This window comes from Haliotis asinina, chromosome 1 (genome assembly GCF_037392515.1).
Source record: "Haliotis asinina isolate JCU_RB_2024 chromosome 1, JCU_Hal_asi_v2, whole genome shotgun sequence".
NCBI lineage: Eukaryota > Metazoa > Mollusca > Gastropoda > Lepetellida > Haliotidae > Haliotis > Haliotis asinina.
The window spans coordinates 50,918,088-50,942,484 of record NC_090280.1 but is presented as its reverse complement, the minus strand read 5'-3'; the positions used below and the strand labels follow the sequence as shown (position 1 = coordinate 50,942,484).

At 43.7% G+C, this 24,397-nt stretch overlaps 1 protein-coding gene across 1 annotated transcript; it reads right to left on the bottom strand.

Annotated features, from left to right (window-relative positions):
* Positions 1–1,535: 1,535 nt before the first annotated feature.
* Positions 1,536–24,397, bottom strand: LOC137293214 (hillarin-like). The gene is made up of 7 exons (XM_067823893.1): positions 23,828–24,397; positions 10,556–10,849; positions 8,791–9,159; positions 6,277–6,408; positions 5,930–6,012; positions 5,403–5,549; positions 1,536–4,527 (listed from the first exon to the last, which is right to left on the bottom strand). The coding sequence occupies exons 1-7, from the start codon at positions 24,239–24,241 to the stop codon at positions 3,174–3,176; spliced, it is 2,793 nt and encodes a 930-aa protein (XP_067679994.1). The 5' UTR covers positions 24,242–24,397; the 3' UTR covers positions 1,536–3,173.

Below are 24,397 nucleotides of genomic sequence, written 5' to 3'. Positions count from 1 at the left end.
CTGAAGAAACTTTAGGTTGGTTCAAGGATCTTTAGAACAGCCGTAGTGAAGAAGTTTCAGATCTGTTCAAGGATCTTTAGTACAGCTGAAGAAGCTTAAGATCTGTTCAAGGATCTTCAGTACAGCTGAAGAAGCCTTAGGGTGGTTCAAAGATCTTTAGCTAAAAACCTTTAGAACATTTGAAGGATAATTTCGATCAGAAATTAATATCTTCAGACTGGTTCAAGGATCTTTATATATCAGGTAAGGGACACATTCTGTTGGTCTGTTCAAGGATCTTTGGAACAGCTAGAAGACGTGCGGAGACACACACAAGCACGGACATACTAAGCAGATGTGCACAGAGGTTCAGAAGTGCTTGACACGTGTGTCAAGATCTACACGCAACACCACTACTGGCACAAACTACTGAAATCTTGCTCCCGGCTGGCTATAATTCACGGGTCCAGGCACACGCATGCAAGCATACACGGACACATCACTAGCCGACCCTAACACGTGGTTAGCCACCCTGGATGAACATCGTGTTAGTCCATATTCTTCAAACAGTGAACACGATACAGTTAGCCGTCATCTCCATCCCGCTGGGTCAAGAACATTCAATGTGCAAGATAAAATCAGAGTAAACATCTCGTGAAGACAGCAATTATTTTACGTCCGCTTCGAAGAGTTCCTCGAGAGCCGCTTCCAGTGAAAGACCTGAATGGTCTGTGATCAGGAAGACTAGCTGAGGGACTTAATTCCGCGAGCCTCTTTGATTGGTGGGTTAAACCGCTGAATTTATGTGCTAGTGATTAAGTGTCTCTCTCTGACGCGGTGGGGTTGAATGCTTAGATATAGGCTGTATTCTATTTGACCATTTCTAAGAGACATTGTGTGTTTATATCACTGTCATTGAGTGAAGTAGTCAGTGTGTGTGCGTTGAGTGAGTGAGTTTAGTTTCACGCCGTTTTCAGCAATATTCCAGCAATATCACGCCGGGACAGATATCAGATATGGGCTTCACACACTGTAAATATGCAGGGAATGACGTGTGATCAATATGCACAATAACGCGTTTGCAGTAACGCATTTGGAGAACCTGGACCACTGCTTTCAGGTAGATGTTCCCAATATTTCGGAATATTATGTGTCAAATATTCGACGTGTTTGAGTGCGGACTTTCCTGCTTCATAATATAATTGGAATATGTTATCCGCTGCGATAGATCAAACCTGGATAAATGTGACCGGTTTCGTTACGAGTTCACCAGATCCAGGCTCAGTGAATAGGGCACCTGTCCGTCTAGCGAACGGTCGACGGTCGATCCCAAGTCTCATCATACCATAGGAAGTAAAGGGCGGTATTTGTTGCACCTTGTCTTACGCTCGTCATTTAAGTTGTAACACCAGGACTTGGCAGCAAACTGTAACACTGGCCAATATCAGCGTCTCCTTACACACGTGTGGCATTTCGCGATATAATCTCACTTCAAATGCCACTGTTTAATAGTACATACAAAGTGGGGTTGTACAAGAAACAAGCAGACGCAGAACTGTTCAAAAGCGGTATTTATTCAGAAAAACCCAGAAAGTGGGAGTACAGGTCGTGTCTTTCCACACACGTCCCTACGACCCTCCCGGACTTCACCGAGTGGATTACATGGTACTACTCGCGAGATATATTAATCTGTGCGTCGTGTTTCCGACTGTTGACACATTTTGGCAAGCAATATCTGCATTGAACATGGAGCCGTATGGAACGGACAGACGCGTTTAACGAGCACCTATACTGGATATAGAATAACTGGGCCATAACGCACTAACAAGCGGAAATAAATAACAACATAATCTGCTAAGGGTAACATACAAAATTAAGAATTTGAAAAGAGTAGTAATGTATTTGAATGTTTGAATGATTTTATATATCATACGCGATAGCGATCAATGAGTTGGCTTTGGTGAAGACAAGGTTGTGAATTCGTATATATCAGCTGTTTATTGCACAATCAACTCCTCAGACACATCAATGTGCGAAAAAGCCACTGGTCTGATAGCATGTGGCTAGTTAAAAACCAGGCAGACCAAACAATTTCCATAATCAATGGCCCGATTGGCTAGTGAATTTTCATGGGTCATTTTGTAAATATATCACTCTCTCCGGCTTGTAAGTCATAACACGTAACACAAGAATATGACCGGATAAAAATATTCATCATATCAGATGCATAATGATGGAAAACTGTGTCTACATTCAAAATTTGGGCCAGTGAATTATTGTGTGGGCAGGTAACTTTCAGGCATAGCTACTTCAATCAGGGAGCCTATATAGAGAGTTATAGAGTATCCCTGCTTCAATTGACTAGCAAAGGTCGGTAACTATTTCGCACACAGCATAGCATACGGTAAGATAAGCATCACGGTGAAATAAGCCTCACTGTATACCAAAAATAAATATTGAACAGCATTAAACCGTTTATCACATTGATCACAAACAGTATCACAATTAAGACTTGTGAAGAGGATGGTCATTTAAAATTGCAGTAAGTCTGGTTTTAAATATTTAAACAGAAGAGAACACGCGTCCTCTGTATATCTAAATTCTGAAAGAAAATACATGTATATACAATTCATATATCAAATATTCCAATAGCACAGTGTTATTGCAGCACTTATTATGTGGGTGTGTAACTTGATGATGTCCATTTTGCATCAAGCAATGTTATATTATCTACCTTGGCCCTTTGATTAAAACAGGAAAATCTACGATTTATACTGCAGTCATTAGCACTTGGACTAAAGAGGGAAAATGCCAGATACATAATGCTGAAATTCTGCCGATGTATATTTAGAATATGTTTGGAATGTAAACAATCCTTCATAAAAATCACCGCTAAACATGAATCCCCAAACATTATTTTTCCATGCAGATATCCCAGGAGAAACCTGACTTTCATCAATATGGAATTTCCATCGTCACTCTTGAAATGTGTATTGCTGGTTACAGGAATGAACTTATGTTTAATTCAGTGTTTTAGGGCGTGGGCGTGATATGTATAACTTAGTTATGGTTATATCTTACAACCATCGCTCCACGACCCCCTGGCCAAATCTTCCCATTCCCATCCTTGACGGTATAACAAGATGTATCCACATCCGTTGTCATGACTCTGCTCTGCGCGGGCACTGAACTCTTCATATCTCTGTCTCAATCTCATCTACGAGTTCATACTCCAATAACTGAGAAAACAGGCTCTGATCCCGTCCAGCTTGGAAACGCGCATATATTTTAGCACTTCCGGTACTGTTTCCGGTATTGACGTTGATCTCCCAGGTGAATCCTAACTTCCTCTTCATGTGATGCCAGATGTCCCCTATGACGAGGAACACTTCCACGGCTTGGGGAACATCGAGTCGGAAGGTGTATCGTTTGTCCGTCATTAGATCCCCACCTACAGGCTCATATAAGGTACATCGCTGCCATTTTGGAAACGTCTTCGGGAAGGCGTTCCCCGATGGACTTGGTTCTTGGCAGATGACGAGATAGCGATAAGCGCAGTCGAGACTGGTTTTGTCTCCCGTTGGATCTGCGCAAAAGAGTGAGAAGATGTAGAATCCTTCTTTAGGACACCTCACTAAGTAGGTCGCCCCTGTGTCATTCCGCGAGCGGAGGAATACATGCCTATCAATGTCTTGCACGGATTCGTCAGTGACGTCGAAATATTGGAACGTATGAGTCACTTTAGTGTCATTCTCCATTTTGAAGTTAATTTCTAAGTAGTCACTATTACATACTATCAGTGGGTCGACGTTCTCCGTGCTCATTCCCAGCTTCTGCATAAAAGGCGTGGCCCCGAAAAACGGCACAGGGGGATATGGAGGAGAAGGTGGTCCGGACATCTCCGAACAGCTGATGAGGAAGGAACAAGCACTCTCAAGACATTCCGAATGCCAGAAGTCTCCGGTAAAGATCGAGAAATAATATAACCCCGGTCGTGGGAGGGCAACTGTAAATATGGCTTCGTTTTTGACGAAGCGCAGCAACGTTCTTCCGTCCAGACTCCGGGAGTCTCCTGACGATTTGTTCACAGGTTCCAACATGGAACCAAATCCAAGAATCTTTGGCATCACAAGTCTTACTTCAATCATACCCGTCTCTGTCGACAGGGTGGCACCATAGTTGGAATAAAATTTCAGTCCATAGTTGAAAAAGGGGGATTTAACCACTGGAAGATTAATGAATTCGGAAAACGGAAGTGGGATTTCTAGAAGTTGCCACGCTGGATCATCTGGGTAATGTTGGTAGATGTAGTCTTCCGGGTCTGTCAGGAAGTAGAACTCGTCGTATTTGTGGAACAGCTGTGGCAGGTCGTCCATGTGACCTGATACGTGACGTGCCGCCCACGTGCAATTGACGAACCGCCAGCTCCCGTCAATACACACAGCTGTCCACGAGTTCCGGAAGGTTGTGCCCTCAATGCGCATGCCTGGTTTGTAACCAGCTCCTTTAGAATATCCAAGAATTATCTCGCAGTGGAGACCTGCGTATCTGAAATAAAAAGAATTTGCTTTCAGAAAAAAATGCTAACATGTATGACATTGAGAAATAACCGTTTTATTTCTAAACAATGAGTTGGGCTGTGTTGAGTTTTACGCCACATCGGTGTTCTCTCAGCCGTAACTAAATAACAAAGTATGACAATTCCTTGCCATGCACAACTAATTCCGAAACACTATACATGTACCCCTAGTTTCAATTAGGCCACCACACCCATAAAAACAAACAAACAAAAACAACAACAAAAAACGAAACCCCATTTTCTTAATATATTTAATGCCAAATAGTTGACATTCAGAATTGATATTATATACAAATGACTTTTTAAGAACAATTTAACAGCAACAGAATAATAAACTGTCTCCTAACGTCGAAGTAGAAATGTCCCAATAACACTGTATAGAATCCTGATATCAATGGTGTTCTAGAAACGACATCAAGATGAACTTGTGTGTGTGCGCGTGCGTATGTGTATGTATGGTTCCAGTGTCATAAACGTTAAAACGGGTTTGCACAGAATGAGCACACCGGTTTTGACAATATAATTACAACATAATTCTGAAAGGCAAAAAAACAAAAACAAAAAAAGCCCAACAAAACAACAAAGCAAAACAAAACATTGAGGTCAACAAACATCACATAATGTTTTATCACTGACATAACCTAGCAGGCAACAAACCAGAGAAAACATGGCTGTGAAGCAACATATGCCCCTCCCCTTCTGTTACCAGCAAACAATAGTCTGTAAGAGGGCGCAGTCTGCTATTCGGTAGTGTCTGGAAACTCAAATTCCAAGAATGTGTTTGGCCAATGAAATGCCATGGAAACACTTGTTACTTGTGTAGTTTACTTTGAAAGCCACTTACGTGCAAAGCCGCTTAAAAAGCTGATGGTAGGTCTCTTTGCCTGACTTAACTCCCTTGAGTAGCGTGATGGCGGAGGCTGACGGACGGATGATGTCATTGACGGTGTTCTTGTTCAGATCCTTGGCGATCACCCAGCGGAACAGAACTCTACAAATGAAGTATTAATATACATAAATCTATAAATATATTTATACGTAGTTGTACTTTTCCATCCGTTTATGATGATCACAATTTCAGGGATACAGAAAATATCCAATGAAAAATAACCAACACTCCGAAGTTATAATAAAAATATGTCAGCTGATTGAGGACTTTCCTGACTATTCCTAATCCGAGGCAAGCCAAACGCCTATGGTTACGGAAAGGGTCAAGCTTAATGGATTGATGGGACTGGCAACAAACTGGTCAGGAACTCAAGGACGTACACAGCACGTCTTTGGTGTATGACGTCAAGAAAACGGTTTAAAAATATGAGATGGTGTAAACCATAACGGTCATATGCCAGCTAAGACGCTGACGGAACTTACCGGACTTTCTCGAGCTCCGACTTGCAGTCTCGTGTAAGATCTCTCACGAGATCTGTGTAAGTCGAATACTCTCTGCTCACAAGCTGAAAATATTTTTTTATTACTAAACATTGAAATCAGAAACATGTTTTAAAATAAATAAATAAATAAATAAATAAATAAATAAATAAATAAATAAATAAATAAATAAATAAATAAATAAATAAATAAATATGATTTTCAGTTTGATAGGCATTAAATAAATGTTTATTCACGTAGGTATTTCCACAAGATTTATTTTTATTTATTTTCTTTTCTCAAACATTTGTGTTAGTACAGAAGCTATTTCATATGGCTGCAGCGCCAACCTGCACGGCCTTCCTGTCCAGCTGTTCAAACCGGGCAGGGGTCTTGTACAGGTGGGCTTTCTTGGTCTCCGGGGGCTCCAGTGGGGGTCTCATCGAGTGGTCGTACAGCACGCTCCGATCAGCCTCTCGATCCTGTGGAGACAACACATACTGACTCAAGAGGCGGTAAAATATTTGATGACCTTTGTCTGTGTTGGGAATCTAATTTCCTTTCCATTTTGTTTCTGTTTCTTTACAGCCCCGTGAAGGTCTAATGGATAAAACTTTCGCTCGTCACGCCAAAGATCCGGGTTCGATTCCTCATATGGGTATAATGTGTGAAGTCCATTTCTGGTGCCCCCCACCGTGATATTGCTAGAATATTGATAAAGGCGGCGTACAACAACAACGGCGTACACTCACTCCCCTCGTAGATCCTCCGATAGTTTGAGTGAAACGTATATATCTTACACAAACGTCTTATTCATTTATTTTTTTAATTTAAGTGATGGCCAAGGACAGCAGGAATGTCCATGAACATACCGATCGATCGGTCGATACGGTTCCTCTAGGTGGCGAGCGAAACCCCTAAACTGCGCCAATATAGCAGTAGTCTCTCGAGACTAAATGTCTCGTACTCATTACTGTTGCCTTAAGTTAAACAAATCAAAACGCAGACAAAAGGGCACAGACCCCCTGTGATTCCTGTTTAGTAGAACCGTATATTTAACCACAAAAGTAAATTAGCTCTTGAGCTAACGCTGCCTTGTGGAAAGGAACAGTCGGATGTTTGGTAACGTTTAGTTTTAACAAGACCTGTTTTACTGAGGTCAGTGAACATATTCAAACTGAATGGGTAATTTACATTAAATGAATAAAAAATTCTTATCTTAAAAGTGACGTTTACGTTCGAGGTCACACCTACCAACTCTCCTCCAAGTTCCCTCAACAGTGACTTGAATGTATGCACAACTTTCCTCCGTCGACATGGGAACGTCTTAAAACTAGACCCGAGTCTCTGACGGAGAGGCATGTCTACAGTTCGGCAGATAGTTGGATAATGTTTTCAAACACATGGATTCCACTTTATATAGGCAAAGTAAGAAAAAAACGTAATTAAATTGCCATTGCACTTAACCTGTCTCTAATTATCTCGAGTGACCACCATTGTTCTCGTAAGGACGAGATTACACACGTGATTACAATTAACAGGTCATTGACAGTATAGCGTAATTTTCCCGCGGATGCTTGTCAATAAAACAACGTGGTTGAAGCGACATTTTGTTTTTTCGGCTTAATGAAAAGTTCATGGGGGATGTGGAGCGAGTTGACACCGCCTTAGTAATTCCCGCGCGTTGATTGGCGATTGACGAGTAGCAAATTAGTAGTCACGTGGCCAGAGTGTGAGCGTGTGCTGCGATGGCTGACCAGCAAACAAAGCGAGTTGCAGTGTGTGTATGCAAGACGTTCCGATTGTAATTACGACCGCTGTGACACCGATGTGTGGCAGTTTGTGTACAGAAGGTGTAAACACACGCGCTGTGCAGGGAAGGACATAGCGTATGTTTGTAGCGTATTTATTTAAATACCTCTCAGTGCAAATATCTCAAGGAAACTACGAAGTAAGTGAGTTTAGTTTTATGTCGCTTCGACGAAACTACGACTGGGAAGACAGAATTGGAATTGTAGCTGTGTATAAGTTTTGTCTTTTTTATTCAACGAAGCAAATGTGTTTTGAGCACATGCATATTACAGCCACATTAGCTAAGGTCGGGCAAATCACGTGGTACACAACAATGGTAGTGGCCTAAGCGACCCAGAAGTCATATGATATCAAGAAGTAAGTTTTAAAAAGGAGTAGAGTTGAGGACTGACATTACTCTTGGCCGTAACATTTTACAACTGAAATCAAGATGTGGTGACACCTCCAGCGCTGGTTGTGCAAGACGATCCCTGAGCGAACATTGATTTTCAAAGTGAGTTGCTCAGTCAATCGCAAAGTCAGTTTTCTTAATGAGTGAGTGAGTTCGGTTTTACGCTGCTTTGAGCAATGTAACGGTGGAAAACACCATATTAGGTTTCGCAAAAGAAATAATCCGGATTTGGATACATCGATCTGAACCAATGGAAACCCACTCAAATAGCTCCTCAATCGTTCCCCATTGTGTGTGCAGAGGTCATGTTTGACACATACGAGTTGGTGTGTGACATACCCACAATATTATAGCTTCTTAGTCCGATCAGTCTGTTTGTTTTAAAAATAAGATATTTTTATCTGCATATTTTCTCAGTCATGCTAACAATTTGTAAGACTCAATTCAGACTGGCTGATTTTAACAAGTGACGTGGCGAGTTCCACGCAGAGAGGCATGTGTTTAAGTAAAAAATGATATATATGAAACATACAGGACATCAACGGTATAAGTTACAGAAGTTTTCACGGTAGACACCATAAATATTTAACTGTTTCACGCTGCGTCTTAAGGTTCAATCTAAGGAGAATTTCACTGGACAAACTATTCTGACGTCACATACCTTTTCACCAATCAACGTCATCATTTCATGGCAGTGTCTCTCCAACATCTTGGTGGTGCGGGCCTTTTCCTCCGTCCCCATCTTGTCCTGCATCTGTTTGAAGCGTTCGTCCCTGACGGTCTTGAAGTGATCCTCTATCCTGTCCCGCTCCCCCAACAGACTTCGTGTGCTGCCGTGAGCACGCACTTGGTCAATGTTGGCTAGGAGCTCCTCAGCAGCGCGTTCCTTCTCCACTGCGATGCTGTCGTCAAGACGTTTCATCTCTTTCTCTCTCTCCTCCAGGAGGAAGCGCTGAAGACGCTCTTCCTCCTCCTTGTGGCGCGCTTCCAGGAACGACTGGGCCTCGAACACATTGCTGTTCTCGAAGTCCTACAAAAGAAGTACGAATTGGTTGAAGTTCGTATCAAGTAAGACAGCAGACATCACTATACACCATCTTGAGAAGATGGCGTCTACTGGCAGGGATGTTCGTCCATATCTTAGTGGGCTGGGGAGTGAACATTGTTTTACTCCGCAGTCAACAATATCGCATCTATGCAACGTGAGCATTAAAGGAAATGAACCTGGTCAAGTCAGTCAGTCAGTCATGGGCATTATCAGAAGAACCCCATCCAGTCAGTTTGTTTGTTTTAGTTCTTGCTTATTTGGTTGTTTAATGCGGCAACATTCCAGCTATATGACAGAGATGTCTAAATAAAGAGAACCTGTACAACGTGGTAATGTCATTGGCATCAGCATCGATCTAAACCTTAATATTTTAAGTGAATGAATAAGGTCTTACACCACATTCAGCAATATTTCAGCAATATCACGGCCTTGAACACAAGAAATCGGCTTCACACACTGTACCGACGTGAGGAATCGAACCCGGGTGTTCAGCGTGACGAGCGGTGGCTCTAACCACTAGTCTACCCGACCAGCCCTAAGCATATGGGATACGATGACATCCATCAACCCAAACCACCAAACCTGATCACCCGATGCCGTTAGGCAATTACACGATACCAAAACATTACCGCATCGTCTTAGACATGCAAAAGGCAGGCATTGTCAGGGGATCCACATCGCTGCACACAAAGGCCACCAAGCAATGTAGCCATTGGGGTCAGATGGCTAACCAACACTTCTTTTAAACTGGAACCATGTTGTATTTGATAAAGTGGGTGGCTCCAAGTCAAGGCTGTCAAACCCGTTTAGTCTGCGGCGTTCGATGGTCATGGTTGAATAGATTCGGAATTGAAAGGAGTGTGGTACACAGGAGGCGAATAGACTCGTTCATGAGAAAAGATAATGGCATACATACAACGATAAAATCCTTTCCACGTTAATTCAATGTTATTTTTATTTTTCGATAATCGAGTGTCTATTTGTTGTTGAACGCCGCATTTTCCGACTGTAAATAATCGAGTCTGAACCAGACACTCCTGTGATCAAACGCATGTGCATCGATCTATGCAGTTTGGATACGATGGCATGTGTCAACCAAGTCAGAGAGCCTGACCACCAGATGCCATTATTTACCTCTCACTACAGGTTGCTGGAGAACAATTTTAACCCGAATCGTAACTGGCAGACAATCTTTTCAATAACTTAACATTTGTTTTCAAGACATTTGGTATGCAGACGTGCGTATCAGATGTTTCTCGAGAACCATGGCTTCGAACATGTTAAGTTGGTATGAGTGGTCCACATCTTTGGAAAGCGTTTGATTAACGTTCAGTTTGGACTAGTCAGGCTATGTCATCACAAGGACATGATCACTTACCTCATAGCTTTGCAGCACTGGTCTTGGGTGTGAGAAACTCCTCATATCATACGATGTTCCCAAGCTGTGGTCTGCGCTGTGCGGATTGTACGTCGTCCAGGGGCTCGCCATACTGGACTGGTCGTGCATGCTTCGTGGAGTGACGCTGGTCATGCTTGACCCTGGGCTGTGTCCGTGGCCGTGGTTGATGGAAGTGTTTGGGGAGTGGCGTGGTGATGGGCGTGGTGATGCGCGTGGTGATGGACGGGGGCTGGAGCGACCGGAAGTCAGACCCGGCCGTGTGGCGCCATCGACCTGAAATTGTTCATATAAATCAATCAATGATGGTATGTTAAGATGCTGAGATATCCCTGTTGAACGAACAACCATTTACATTCTTGTCATCCAAGTGGGTGTTTGAGTGCTGTTGTTTCAGTGTTCTAATATAATTAACATAATTTAGAAGTGACATTAAAGGCGAACTGACACAAAACACCACTGAGCTACCTATACGAGTCCTCGAGTTTGCTGTTCTCCCCGTGTCTGTTGGATGCCGAAGACGAGAGGCCATCTGATACCATGGCGAATATGAATCTCATAAACCAAGGTTCTTTGCAGTGAAATGGGATTCGAACTCACACGATATTGGCACACAACATGGCGTCTCTCTGGAAAACATGTCCACCCGTGGTGATGCATACTGATACCTGTGACCGGTAATGTTACGTCATGTCTCAGGCCGACATTTATATGTCTTGCCTGGGGCCGATAATAATACGTCATTCCTCGGGCCAATAATAATACGTCATACCTCGGGCCAATAATAATACGTCATACCTCGGGCCGACAATATTACGTCATTCATCGGGCCGACAATGTTACGTCATGTCTCATGCAGACAATGATACGTCATACCTGGGACCGACAATAATACGTCGTGTCTGAAGCCGACAATAACACGTCATGCCTCGGGCTGACAAAAATACGTCATCTCTGGGACTAACAATGATTCCAAGCTATATACATAGGTGCAGTCACTTCAACACGGAATGGTTTGTCCTCGTCTTATACTTTAATGGTTAGTGCCAGGCAGTTCAACATCAGCCTCAGTCCTACACAGTCTGTTGGTATGCCTTGGCCAGGGGATCGAAATCCAGGCATTGCGGAAGCAGTAAAACAGAAGTCATTTCCACGCACCCATCAAACATCCACAGTTTACATGAGACATGTCGTTTTGTTATGGAAAGGTTCAGTGACCCACGTATAGCAATACCGACCACATTAACGTGTATTCTACCTTAATAATGTATGTCCAAATGTTGCCGGACATCGCTACCACCCTCCCGTCTGCCAAGACCTATCGACTCACCCTCCGGCAACTGGAGGCATGTTCCCCGACCAAGCACCCCACGCGTGTATTTGCATAGTGTGTTGACATGGAGCAGTGTAATTTAATTTCTTACTTTTAGCATGTTAATTGGTCGACAAATAACCAAATGCCACGGCAGCTGGAAGTGACTGGTGTTGCTACAGATGCCGGCTACGGCTGTCACGGTCCTGCATTACACGTGTAAACGTGAAGCATGTCTGTTTCAGGTTTATCCTTTGAGTGAACTGAGACGCACCTGTCGAAGGAACCGCTCGTGGTGGTTGACTGAAGGTCTGATTACACCTCATTTCACACACATGAATGGCCTTGAGGGTAGTGATCGAGGGCTATCTAGTTTCATAGGGATATTATATTTATTGTAAAGTTTTAACATATCTCCAAAATAATACGTAGTCATAACTTACATTGACAGTAATTGGTCGGTGGTCGAATAGTCCTTCCCCATATTCTGCTGCATAAAGGTATCTTACCGTTACGGCTATCTAGGGGTAGTGGGCGTTACTGTAACCCTCACTGCCGAAGTCCCTCGAAGGTCCGGGGTAGAATAGGTCTTTAGCAACTCATGCCATAAAAGGCGACTATGCTTGTCATAAGAGGCGACTAACGCGATAGGGTGGTAAGGCTCGCTGGCACGTCATCGGTTCCCAATTGCTCTGACCGATGCTCATGCTGTTGATCACTGCACTGTCTGGGTATTTACAGACCACCGCCAAAAAGCTGGAATATTGCTGAGTGCGGCGTACACTAAATTCACTCACTCAGTGCTAAAATCGCTTTGTGCAACAGGTCTGGCATGTTCAAACTGACATCTTCCACTCTAATCGGCCAAACGGACGAGCTACTGAATGTACTGAATTTGAAAGTACCATCCCAACCAACAATCGATAAAATACCTTCTGTAATCGAGGGTGAACACGCCCTAGTCACATTTATTACCTCTGTCATTGGCATACAAGCGACACGTCTTTAGGGTCGTATAGGAAATAGTATATACAAAACATATTTCAAGTCAGTGGTTTGTTACAAGATTATTCGTTGTAAACAAACATGCTACGCACAAAGCCCTGACCTTTAGCCGTGACCTTAAACCAAGACCCGTAGATAGTTGTCCTATCAATAGTTAGGGCCCTGTATCGAGTATAGGTAAAATGGCAGTCCGCGTTGTGTTGGGTCAACAGGCGAAACGCCGTCGTTGGTTACGCAACTTGTGCAGCACAACTACACGGTGGACATTGCCTAACAATCGAACTCAGCGTATTCACGTGGTGTCCATCTTGTCGTCTGTGATCGTGAAGGATGTGCTGCCATGACAGTGGCGAAACATGATCTGTGTTTTCGTTCAGTACCGATGGTCTCCGATAGTCTTATGACAAACGTGCCACCAAGCAGGAGTGAGCGATTTTAGTTTTACGCCGCAACCAGCAATATTCCAGCTATATGGCGGTGGTACGTAACCAGCAAATCCAGTGATCAACAGCATGAGCATCGATCTGCGCAACTGGTAATCGATGACATGTGCCAACCAAGTCAACGACGACCAGATCCCGTTAGTTGCCCCTTACCACAAGCATAGTCGCCTTTTATGATAAGTATGGGTTGCTGAAGGCCTATCGGGTGGAGTGAGTGAGTAAGTCTAACGCCCTGTTCTGTTATATAACGGTGGATGAGGTGAAGTATACCGTGCCAGACAACGTCCGAGATAACCACCATGGGCGTGTGGCAAATGTTCGTGGAGTACCCTCCACGGTTTGGTGGTGATGATGATTATTATGGTGAAGCATATCCTCCCTCCCTCCTCCAACTTTATATACAAAGTAAGTCAAGCCCCAATCCTACAACCACCCGTGTGTCAGACGTTTGGTTTAGCTGAACTTACTGATCAATATCTATACGTGGCCTTCATGATCTGTACAGCCAATAAACGGGGTTTTGTTACAACAAAGTGTACTTATGAAAAAGCGACGTGTAGCTTCTCAAACAGAACTCACCAGGAGCCTTACCAGAAATGCAAAATATAGTCCAAACCTTCCTACTGCTGTGTTACATCCAGACGTGTTGAGCCAGTTGCAAGCTGTGAGTGAAACAGGCAAATATTGTTGTTTATCAGAGCATAACCTGTAATTTAGTATGACCAACAACACTGTCGATGTCGACATGAGCGTTGGAGGGTCTAGTCAACGTGCTAACATGGTACTCGCTGATGAGAAGTGTCTAATGCTAGGGATATCCAAATCTCGTAAGAGTTCTTTCCGTTGCCCCATACAAAATAATATTTGTAACTTTGTAGAATTAGTCACAAAATCTTACATAGTTAAAAAGGGACTCACAAAAAGTAACTAATAGCCCCTAAATTAAGTTCGATGCATAGGGTTGAACAACTCTGTGTTACCTCTGTGACGTGACGCTTTACACGTCCTGACGAAGACCACGCGATAGTGCATCACACCTTCAGATACCATTCATAAATCCCCAAGAATGTACGAAATAGCGCACCCCATTCAGCATTTGATAAAAACCTCGACTGTAGTCTGCCTATGTACAGCAGACGAACAGCCGATCTTGCAGCAGACGACATCGCCGCCATGTTGAAGGTTCAGCTGGGTTCTGGTTGAATTTGACCAATACCTATCTAAACAAGCAAGAAAATAATTATGGCGTACCTGTAAAGCAGGAAAATGTTTGCCCCAAACACTGCCGCCATGAAGTAGGTCATACAAACGCTACAGGCATCCGCGTGAGAGGCTGGTCAGTCAACTGGAACTAGCGTGCCCCTAGCTTGACACCGAATCTCACTCGCGAGAATGTCATTCACCTCCCCCATTGGCAGGTAATAATACAGTCTCGAGTGGGAGAAAATCTAATATTCTCGATGCAAACTCCCAGCTGTGTTGTGGAGACTGTGTGGTGCATAACGCGCGTTCCGTTATGGTTGACAGCACTGTGTGGCTGCACGAGCTGGCGTACAGTACATTTTGACAACGGACACTGATATGTGAATGGATTTACGCCGCTTTTAGAATATTCCAGCAAATATCACGGCGGGGGACACCAGAAATGGGCTTCCCACATCGTACCTAAGTCGTGATCCGGGCCTCGGCGTGACGAGGGAATGTTTTAACCACTAGGCTACCCCACCTGCCCCCTAATAAAGAAAATTGTATCGAACTTGGCACTGATAGAGCTCTTGGGATGGGTACTGAGGACTGTTAACAGGCTTGTGAAACATGCAATGATTTCATCATATAACCGGATATGTTCCGCGACATGATATTCCCGAAGCCAACCAATCCACTTTCACGCACACGACGCATCACTATTGCCACAAAACAGTTACGTAGGACATTTAACTAACTACATTTATAATGCGCTAAAGTCCATTCACAAGGTTAATAATCACATGACTTATCCCACCGGGTACCCATTTTCTGCTGGGAGAACTGAGGCACTTTTTTTTATCAAACTCACATGCCTAAGGTATGACCACATGTATCTCACGAGCTGTTTGTGCACTGAGTCCGAACGGTCAATAAGTAGGGTGTAGTGTCACCAACATACCCTCGCCCATCTTACCTCCCCTCCTCACTGTAACGACCACGCCCATGTCAACACCACACAGCCCACCGTCCACTACTGCTCGAGGAGGAATGCAGGAAGTAACCTTGTCAAACAACGAACAATACTGACACAGCAATTTGATTGCTTGAGAATGCGTTGCTGGTTACCAAGGTCACTCTAAGGTCATGCGAACTAAAAGGCTTCTCACTGAAACTTACATGAGAAACTTCTAAACTCACTCCGACATTGAACGCTGGTACTCTACCATGTGACATTCTGCTACTGCCATTGTAAATCTTTATGTTAATGTACCATGGGGATCAAGACAGATCCATTTCTACCTATGCCTGGCTTCCCAAGACAACGGGTGAGTATCGGGTGGTCACAATGTGATACCATTCAACGAGCCAGTGAGATGGTGGAGACTTGGCGTCGTTACGATTCACTACATACGAGGGGATGTCAATAGGTTTTGAAGCTTGCGCATTTTTCACACCCAGGTGTCACAGCCTAAGTTACGACATTGAACCTTGGGGTGTAGCTGATGTGATATATAAGTTTTGGTATCCTACTATCAGAAGTTATTGAACAGCTCACATTGATAGAAAAAGAGACCCTCTCACGGCAGTGAAAATGAATAAAACTGAGTATAGAGCAGTAATTAAGTTTTTAGTTCTTGAGGGAAACTCGGCGAAGAACATTAAAGAAAGGCTTTCAGCAGTTTATGGGAAGTCTTCCCCTTCATCTGCTACCATCAAACGATGGGTCAATGAATTAAAGCATGGATGGTAGAGAGAGTCTTGAAGATGACCCCTGTCCAAGTCGCCCAACAACAAGCACTAGTCAGGAAAACATTGACAGAGTACATAGACTTGTGCTGGAAAATCGTCGAATCACTTTTCACGAGTTAGAGGAGACCACTGGCATTTCACACGGATCCATCGAGACAATTCTTCATGAACATCTCGTCATGTCTAAGGTGTGCGCAAGATGGGTGCCAAGAATGCTTACAGATGAAATGAAGCAAACATGGGTCACCATAAGCAACTCCTTTATAACCAGATACAACAGGAATCCAGAAGATTTTCACTTTAGGCTAGTAACCTGTGATGAAACCTGGATCCACCACTATGATCCTGAGAGCAAACAAGAATCCAAGGAATGGAAACATGTCACTTCTTCCAGGACCAAAAAGTTCAAAGCCTCCAGATCAGTGCAGAAGGTAATGGCGACAGTCTTCTGGGATAGCAAAGGCGTCATCCAAATAGATTACTTACCAAAAGGAAGAACAATGAATGGGGAATATTACGCTAACTTGTTGAGGTAAGTGCTACAGTCAATCAAGGAGAAGCGCAGGGCAAGATCAGACGTGGTATTCTTCTACATCAAGACAATGCTCCAGTACACACCTCTCGCGTTGCAGCCGCTGCTGTCCAGGAATGCGGGTACGAAATCTTGCCGCATCCCCCCTACTCTCCAGACCTGGCACCAAGTGATTACCATCTGTTCCCAAATCTCAAGAAACACTTGCGTGGTCGTAGATTTCAGGATGATAATGAGCTTATTGCTGTTACTGAGGCTTGGTTTGAGGACCAAAATGGCGCCTTCTACATAGATGGCATCAGCGCCTGGCAGAAAAGATGGAACAAGTGTCTTGACTCACAAGGGGACTATGTTGAAAAATAAATGTGGTTCATACCAATATTTTGTGTTTTTCTATGCAAGGCTCCAAACTTATTGACATCCCCTCGTATATCTTTTAGACCTATCTGTTAAGTGAAAGAGTAATGAGATTAAACTTTCACAAACTGGATAGAAAGTTATTGAAACATGTTTCACCGATCAAATGAGCAATTTCTGCATCAGTTTCTTCGAGTGAGTGAGTGTATATGGTTTTACGCCGCGTTTAACATAATTCAAGCAATAGCCTTCACACATGAAGAGCGGAGGCTTCAATCATTAGGCTACCCCACTGCCCAAACAGTTCCGCGGATGGTTGTACAAGACACAAAGGCGGCAGGGGTATTTTAAGGAATTAGTCATGTCAAACCCTTGAAAAACTATCATGGTTGATTGTTTGTTCTTAACTCCAACGGCAAGACCTAGTGCTCATGCTATTACCCAATGGTTCCTCTGACCATGTGGTATATAGAATGGAGGCAGTCATACAACGCACTTCAACAGGCTATCAAAACGCGTCTCAACACGAAGCAGCGTGTCGCAAATCATCAACGTGCTGTTACAATTATATGCATATTTTACACACATCACGATAAAACTGTCAAAACTGCGACACTTAAATCGGAAAATAGGGCACTTCACACACGTCAAGGACAAGGCGACCTAATTTCATCTGTCACAATATGTCCTACATAACTGTTTCTCACTGGAGTTCCGTCTTGTGAGACGAAAATGCTCGTTGCAAGACTGATCTCAATGACAGACAGCGCTTTGTATGTCTTACACGAAGATAATACGGCTGTTGTAAAAGAAACTAGCTTACACCCGCGTCTAAAGACATGCTGTCAGTGTAGAGGTAACAATGTCCTACAGCTGTGAGCCAGAAACGCCGCACCGTATCAAGCACCGTTACTTACAGCGTGATGTCACATTTAATCATGCATGAATCTCGCAACTGAGTAACAGTATCTGATTAAAGAGGTAAAGTTTTAGTGTAGGGATCTTTTACGAGTGTCTGTCTTGGGGAGTTTTCAATATGAAAACGTCGAACAAAATCAACGTAGAATGTATATTATGTTTGTTTATAGCTGCACTCAACAATATTCCCGCTATTGACGGCGGTCTGCAAATAATCGAGCCTCGACCAGAGAACCCAGAGATCAACCGCATGACCATCATTCTATGTAACTGGGAGCAGATGATGTGTGTCTTACAACAAGCCTTCATTGGTACTAGTATGTAAGGTTTGAATTTTAGTTGACCATCGCCCCAGAAGAAATCAAAATGCATCTGTAACAAAGAAAAAACAAAGGTGACAAAGTTTCATTTGGAGAAATGTACATTCACAAGTGATGAAGTAGCCCAGTAGTTCAAGTGTTCGCTAGTATGGGGGCACTATTCGATCTCAACCCTGACCGCTGGACATACATTCGTGTGTTTATATAGCAAAATAAATTATCTCTTGGGACATAGGTACAACGTGTAAAGCCCATTCATGGTTTTCACCGCCTCGACCATTCCTTATAGGGTCGTAAAACTAATCTACACCTCAAGTGCACGTTTCGTATTATATTTCATCACCATCCGTTGTATTTGATGGGCTGTACATGTGCGACACGGTATCAAAATTTGAACAGGTAATGTTCACTTTGATCAGCATTTTATATTTACAAGCGCACCACAATGGACTACCGCTTGCAGCGTGAAAGTGGGACACAGCGCAGTACCTTTGTTGAACGGGAGTATTTATAGGAAATACCAGCTTGCACGTTATGACAGGACTGCCTGGAGAAAAGATGGCCCATTCATCATGGAATGTTGGGATGAATGCAGATGAATGGCATGTGTTACAGTGTTTCACATACTGACTCAGTCAATCTCAGCTACCTCGAGACGAGTTACACATGTGCCGTAATACACGCTCAGCCCTTGGTAGTAACTCTTATTGTGTGATAAAGTCAGGTTCAAGAACAAGATCATCCTTGCAGTTTACTGCAGAATTTCTGCAACGATTGAGACGTTGAGATATAAAACTTCAACAACCTTCATCACCGAAGATAGTTCACGATTAATTATCAAAATTATCATACGTCATTGCTGATATGTTCTTATACCCGGGTACATTCTAACAGTGAGTGAGTTAGGTTTTTAAAATGTTTCCAGTATGATACAAGGTCTAAGTGGGAGGATAGTCCACTGTAAAGCAGGTTCTAGACATTCACCAAGTTGTGAACACGGGTATGGTGCTCACAAACATTAACAAGTGCTAACTGGGCTTCGAACCCATAAGGGGCAGTAGGGAACCCCTGTGGTTAAAGCGTTCGCTCGTCACGCCGAAAGCAGGGTTCGAGTACAGTGTGTGAAAGCCCATTTCTGGTGTTCCCCGCCGTGATACTGCTAAAAGCGGCGTAAAACTAAATTCACTCACTCGAACCCATAAAGAAAGGTTTCAGACGTGGCCAGACGACGGACCAACACTTGGGAATGGGCTAATACCTCCAAACAACAAAAGTACGTGGATCTTGTTTTGGTTGTATATCGACAATAATGTATAATACATGGTAATGTCAGCTGTTCCACGCAGTATGGCACAAAACGTCTTTCGTTAATACTCGCGTCTTTCCGTTATATGTCCTCGGCTTGTCCCTGAATAACACCAGTGCACATTGCATGGAGATTGCAGGTTACAGAAAATGATCAACGGTGACGACTGGTCCCAGAAAACTTACTTCAGGAAGCGATTTACATATAAACCCATACATGGGCCCAGTTTGCTAAACACATGTACTTCTGGTGACGAACTGTTTCCGTTAACGAGCACTGTCTTCCAAAGAAACTCTACTTCAATTCAAGGATATCAGAATCTGTAACATAAATAGACTGCAATCCTGTATAGGAGAGTTCACGCCACAATGTTGTTGAATGTAAATGCGGCAATATTCGAAACACGTAAAGCAAACAGATACTATTTCCCTACCACTTCCCCGAGGTGCGTATGACTCACCGTGAACGTGTGCCCTTATCTACATTGTTATACAGGTAGGTGGGTGGGGCCCGAATGTCCACTGATACAAGAAACATGTCAACAATGTCGTGTAGAGGTTGGGGAGATAGTATACTAGCAGCCGGTAGAAAACAGGGAGAAGTGTTGCATTCGATCCTGTTCGTTTCTACTATTCGACGTATGTACGCTGTAGGGATAAACGTATGTACAAACACTGTCGCACAAGGCTAGTCTCAAAGTTACCAAGGCTCCATTACTGCTACATATAGCAATGTTTATAGCTGTCTTGTTGATGTTTGTTACGCCGCAGTATCCTGTTCTATGATAGCGGTCTGGAGATCGAGCCTGATCTAGACAATCCCTTGATTGATGTTATGAGCAGTAACCCACCATCAAACATCAACAATGGCTACACGACCTATTCAACACTGAGTAGGGAGGTGGCTGAAAAATATGTCGATCCAGTGTTTAATCATGCTTCATTCACGACCGATATCGACCTAATATATTAGATCGGTTGACTCTTGAAGCATGACCATTTCCTTTTGTTTACAATACACCTCGGAGACATGATATTACACGGTCTGTGTGGTGGAAACGATGCGAAAGGAAACCCAAGCCCAGTGTTACAATATATACCAGCTGGCCATCAGGGCCTGCTGCATACCATCGTACCTGCATGCTGCAAAATCTGCAGGCACTGAATGAAATCTGCAGGCCCATCTGGTTAAAGGCAAACCAATAAAAACAAAGTAGACTACAGTTTCACACAGTTCTACGAATTCAGCGAAGCCTATCGCACATGTACGAGTTTTCATTTGTTAGACTGGTGTTGACATTCCTACGCCAAAGCGCTGAACTACCAGGAAGTGTAACTGTAAGCTATCGTAACATGATAGATCATGGATGATTTCAGAACGTTAATAAAGAAAAAAAGGGAAACATTCCAGTTGAAAAATAATTGACAGATAATTAACCGAGGGCCATTAGGGCCTGCACATATTTGAAACTGCCGGCCCGATACAATAACAACCGGCGCTGGGCCTCCGCCCAGGTGGTTATTTCAAACGCTACACGTGACGTGATGAGGGAGTGTGCTGTTCATAGTGGACCCCTGACTCGACGTATTTTTGTGTCTGTTTGTGTATGTCTGTTTGAGTGTCTGACTTGGTGTGTGTGTGTGTGTGTGTGTGAGAGAGAGAGAGAGAGAGAGAGAGAGAGAGAGTCAGAGAAAGAGAGAGAGTCAGAGAGAGAGAGAGACTGTACACCCAGTGCCGACCTGTTTCGACGTCAGGTATTTTTCAGGGTAAGGCAAGGTGTGTTTGAGGACCTTTGATGAACATTTCCAGCGTTGTCAACATCAGTCTGGTAAGAAACTTGCCTACTTCCACTTCCGTGTTGTGTATCTTAGATTTATTCAACACCGTAAAGATTAAAGGCAGGTCAGTCACGTGTAATCCCAGATTACCGTGATGAGGTGTGTGTTCCCCGATATCAGCCGACATCACGCCGAGTGTTACTGAGAAGGCACCTGTGTAACATTTGATATATGGGATTGCCAGTTAGCTCATCCCGGAAAGATTTGTCACTGAAGTACACGTGACTGTTACCAAATATAGGTCTTACGTCATTGCGGTGTAAGTTAACTTGACATCCTGTATGGGTGGAAATATGACATTGGCATCCCAGTGCTGATTAGTGACACGATACGACGGAGTTAACAGACAATCTTACTGTCGCTACGAAGCTGAACGCCATGGCAATATCCTTGGACACGTAACCTCTTGAAGCGAAACCTCTGTATCTCGAATAGCGCCATCTGAACTTTCATTTCTGCGTGATTTACTTTCAGGCCAAGGTAGAAGGCTAATGCATACCGCCTTTAAGATTTGGTGCTGGGTAGGTGTCCAGCCATAGGAAGCGACTCGGTGGATCGGGTGGTCAAGCTCGCTGACTTGGTTTAATGTATGTCATTGTTCGTAGACGTTGTGGGGACTTGCTCTGAGTATCAGTCACTGGATTGTCTAGTTCAAAACAGATACTTAACACGCCGATGCTGTAGATAGAAAACAATCCCCAACGCCGCTCCACCACCGCAGCTCCCCCCTCCAACCACCCCCAACACACACACACACACACACACAGAAAGAGAGAGAGAGAGAGTTGTCGACGATCGATAAGATAACATAGTCCTTCCTCTTGCCGCGAACTATGACGGTTGACCACTGTACCCATTGAACGTTCATGTTATCTACCATCTTGGATAATCTTCGTTAGATCAGATTACATCCAGCATCAATACATCAACTCATTGTGATGTGGTATGTCTCACATGGTGCTCGTCGAGAACAGTTGTCTTTACAACATTCTACCCCAGGGAGATAATACCGGTTTATTCATCCTGGTCAGCAGTCTGCACGTGGCTTCCTGATGATGATGTCTCTTAATATGGTCTGGGTAAATACTAAAAGCATTTGTCAGCACCCTCCGTTCATTAGTCTGCTCTAATGGCAGAACGAGACGTTAACAGGTGGGCAGGTGGTTGTATGCAGGTGGCTGTCGACACAGATGGATAGATGGGGTATAGATGGAGATATATACGTGGTGAGACCGGTCCGTGGGTGGATAGATGGATGGACTGATGATGGATAGGGAACGGATGGATGACAGTATAGACTAGGATGAGGTACCGACATACAAGGAACACACACTGCATGCTAGAAAGTACAGCATAGATATAATGATGAAACCCTTCCCGGAGGAGAGTGCTTCTCAAGGTTTACAACACCAAGCGGTCATGGTACTAGAGGACGTAGGTGGGCGTGGCTCCTCTAACTCCGACAGGCCCCCAGTTCCACCTCTTTAACAAACGTGTGTCAACAACTTCTAATTGTCTTAGTGTTTGACCAAGGGGTCTTTGTTCATGATCTTGTGCTTACTGACGCAGAATTAACGAGAGGCGTTACCCCTACACTATCTCCATAGAACATTGTTAGTACCCATGGTAACATGACATTGACACTTTCAGGGTTTTTTTTCACAACGGGGTAAATTTAAATACAAACCGGCCTTAATGAAACACATGGGCGTTCTATTAAGAACGAAAAGAGAAATGTACTACAGATATGAGGTCTGTGGACCGCTGGCATGAAACACGTGTGTGATGGTGATGTCCCATGAAACTGTGTGACAAAGCTTGACTATTTTGTGAGACGACATAAGTGTTAATTATGCTAATACTCATTATGAGTCATCTAGACCACCTGCTCTAACATGTATGACAGTAGATGTGCAATATGCCTACCTGTTAAACAACTCAGAAGTACAATGATTACCTGTACATATATGATAATAGATGACAATCTGTATGACCACACAGGTGCACAGTGATTACCTGTATGGCAGTAGGTGTGCAATATGTCTACCTGTATGACAACACAGATGTACAGTGATTACCTGTATAACGATGGGTGTGTAATATGCCTACCTGCAGGAAAAGGTGTACAATGATTACCTGTTTGACAATAGGTGTGCAATATACCTACCTGTATGACAACAGAGGTGTACAGTGATTACCTGTATGACATAGATGTGCAATATGCCTACCCGTATGACAGGATGAACAATGATTACCTGTACGACAATAGATGTGCAATATGCCTACCTGTATGTGATACTTCTTGTTGGGGTTGTTGAGGGCATCAAGGTTCATCATTGCCCCCTTCTTCAACTCGCTGATGCTCTTCCCCACGTGCGTCTTACAGAAACACTCCTTGTCCTTGCTGCCATTCTTGTTGTTCCGGTAGAAGGTCTGTTTGGTGAGCGGCACCCCACAGATCCGACACCGGAAACACTGCTTGTGGTATAAAACTCCAACATCCAACTGGTCTTCTGGAAACACCTGCTTGTTACAACGAAAACAGGGATCGATGGGGTCTGGCTCTGCCGCTCGTTCGTATTTGAATTCATACAGAGTAGCTTTCTCGTACGTAAAGGAATACTTATACGTCTTATTCTCGTCCTCGCTCTCCTGCACCAACACCCGACCCTCCTCGGGCTCCGGGGAGGGGGCTGACATGACGGGGGTGATCCTTTGGATGATAATCCGAAACTGAATCAAATCACAAACACTTGTACACTCCGATGACAGGCTGGTTCTCCAACGTTCTCGGTCTGTGACACGCTCAACTCCGTTGTGGCTGGGAATAGTGACCTAGATTACCTGGGCGTGAAT

Coding starts and splice junctions, on each gene's coding strand:
- LOC137293214 (XM_067823893.1), bottom strand. CDS start 24,241: ATGTCAGCCCCCTCCCCGGAGCCCGAGGAGGGTCGGGTGTTGGTGCAG. Junction 9,160..10,555: donor CAGTGCTGCAAAGCTATGAG/GTAAGTGATCAT, acceptor CTTCTTTTGTAG/GACTTCGAGAACAGCAATGT. Junction 5,550..5,929: donor TCGGAGCTCGAGAAAGTCCG/GTAAGTTCCGTC, acceptor CTTCATTTGTAG/AGTTCTGTTCCGCTGGGTGA.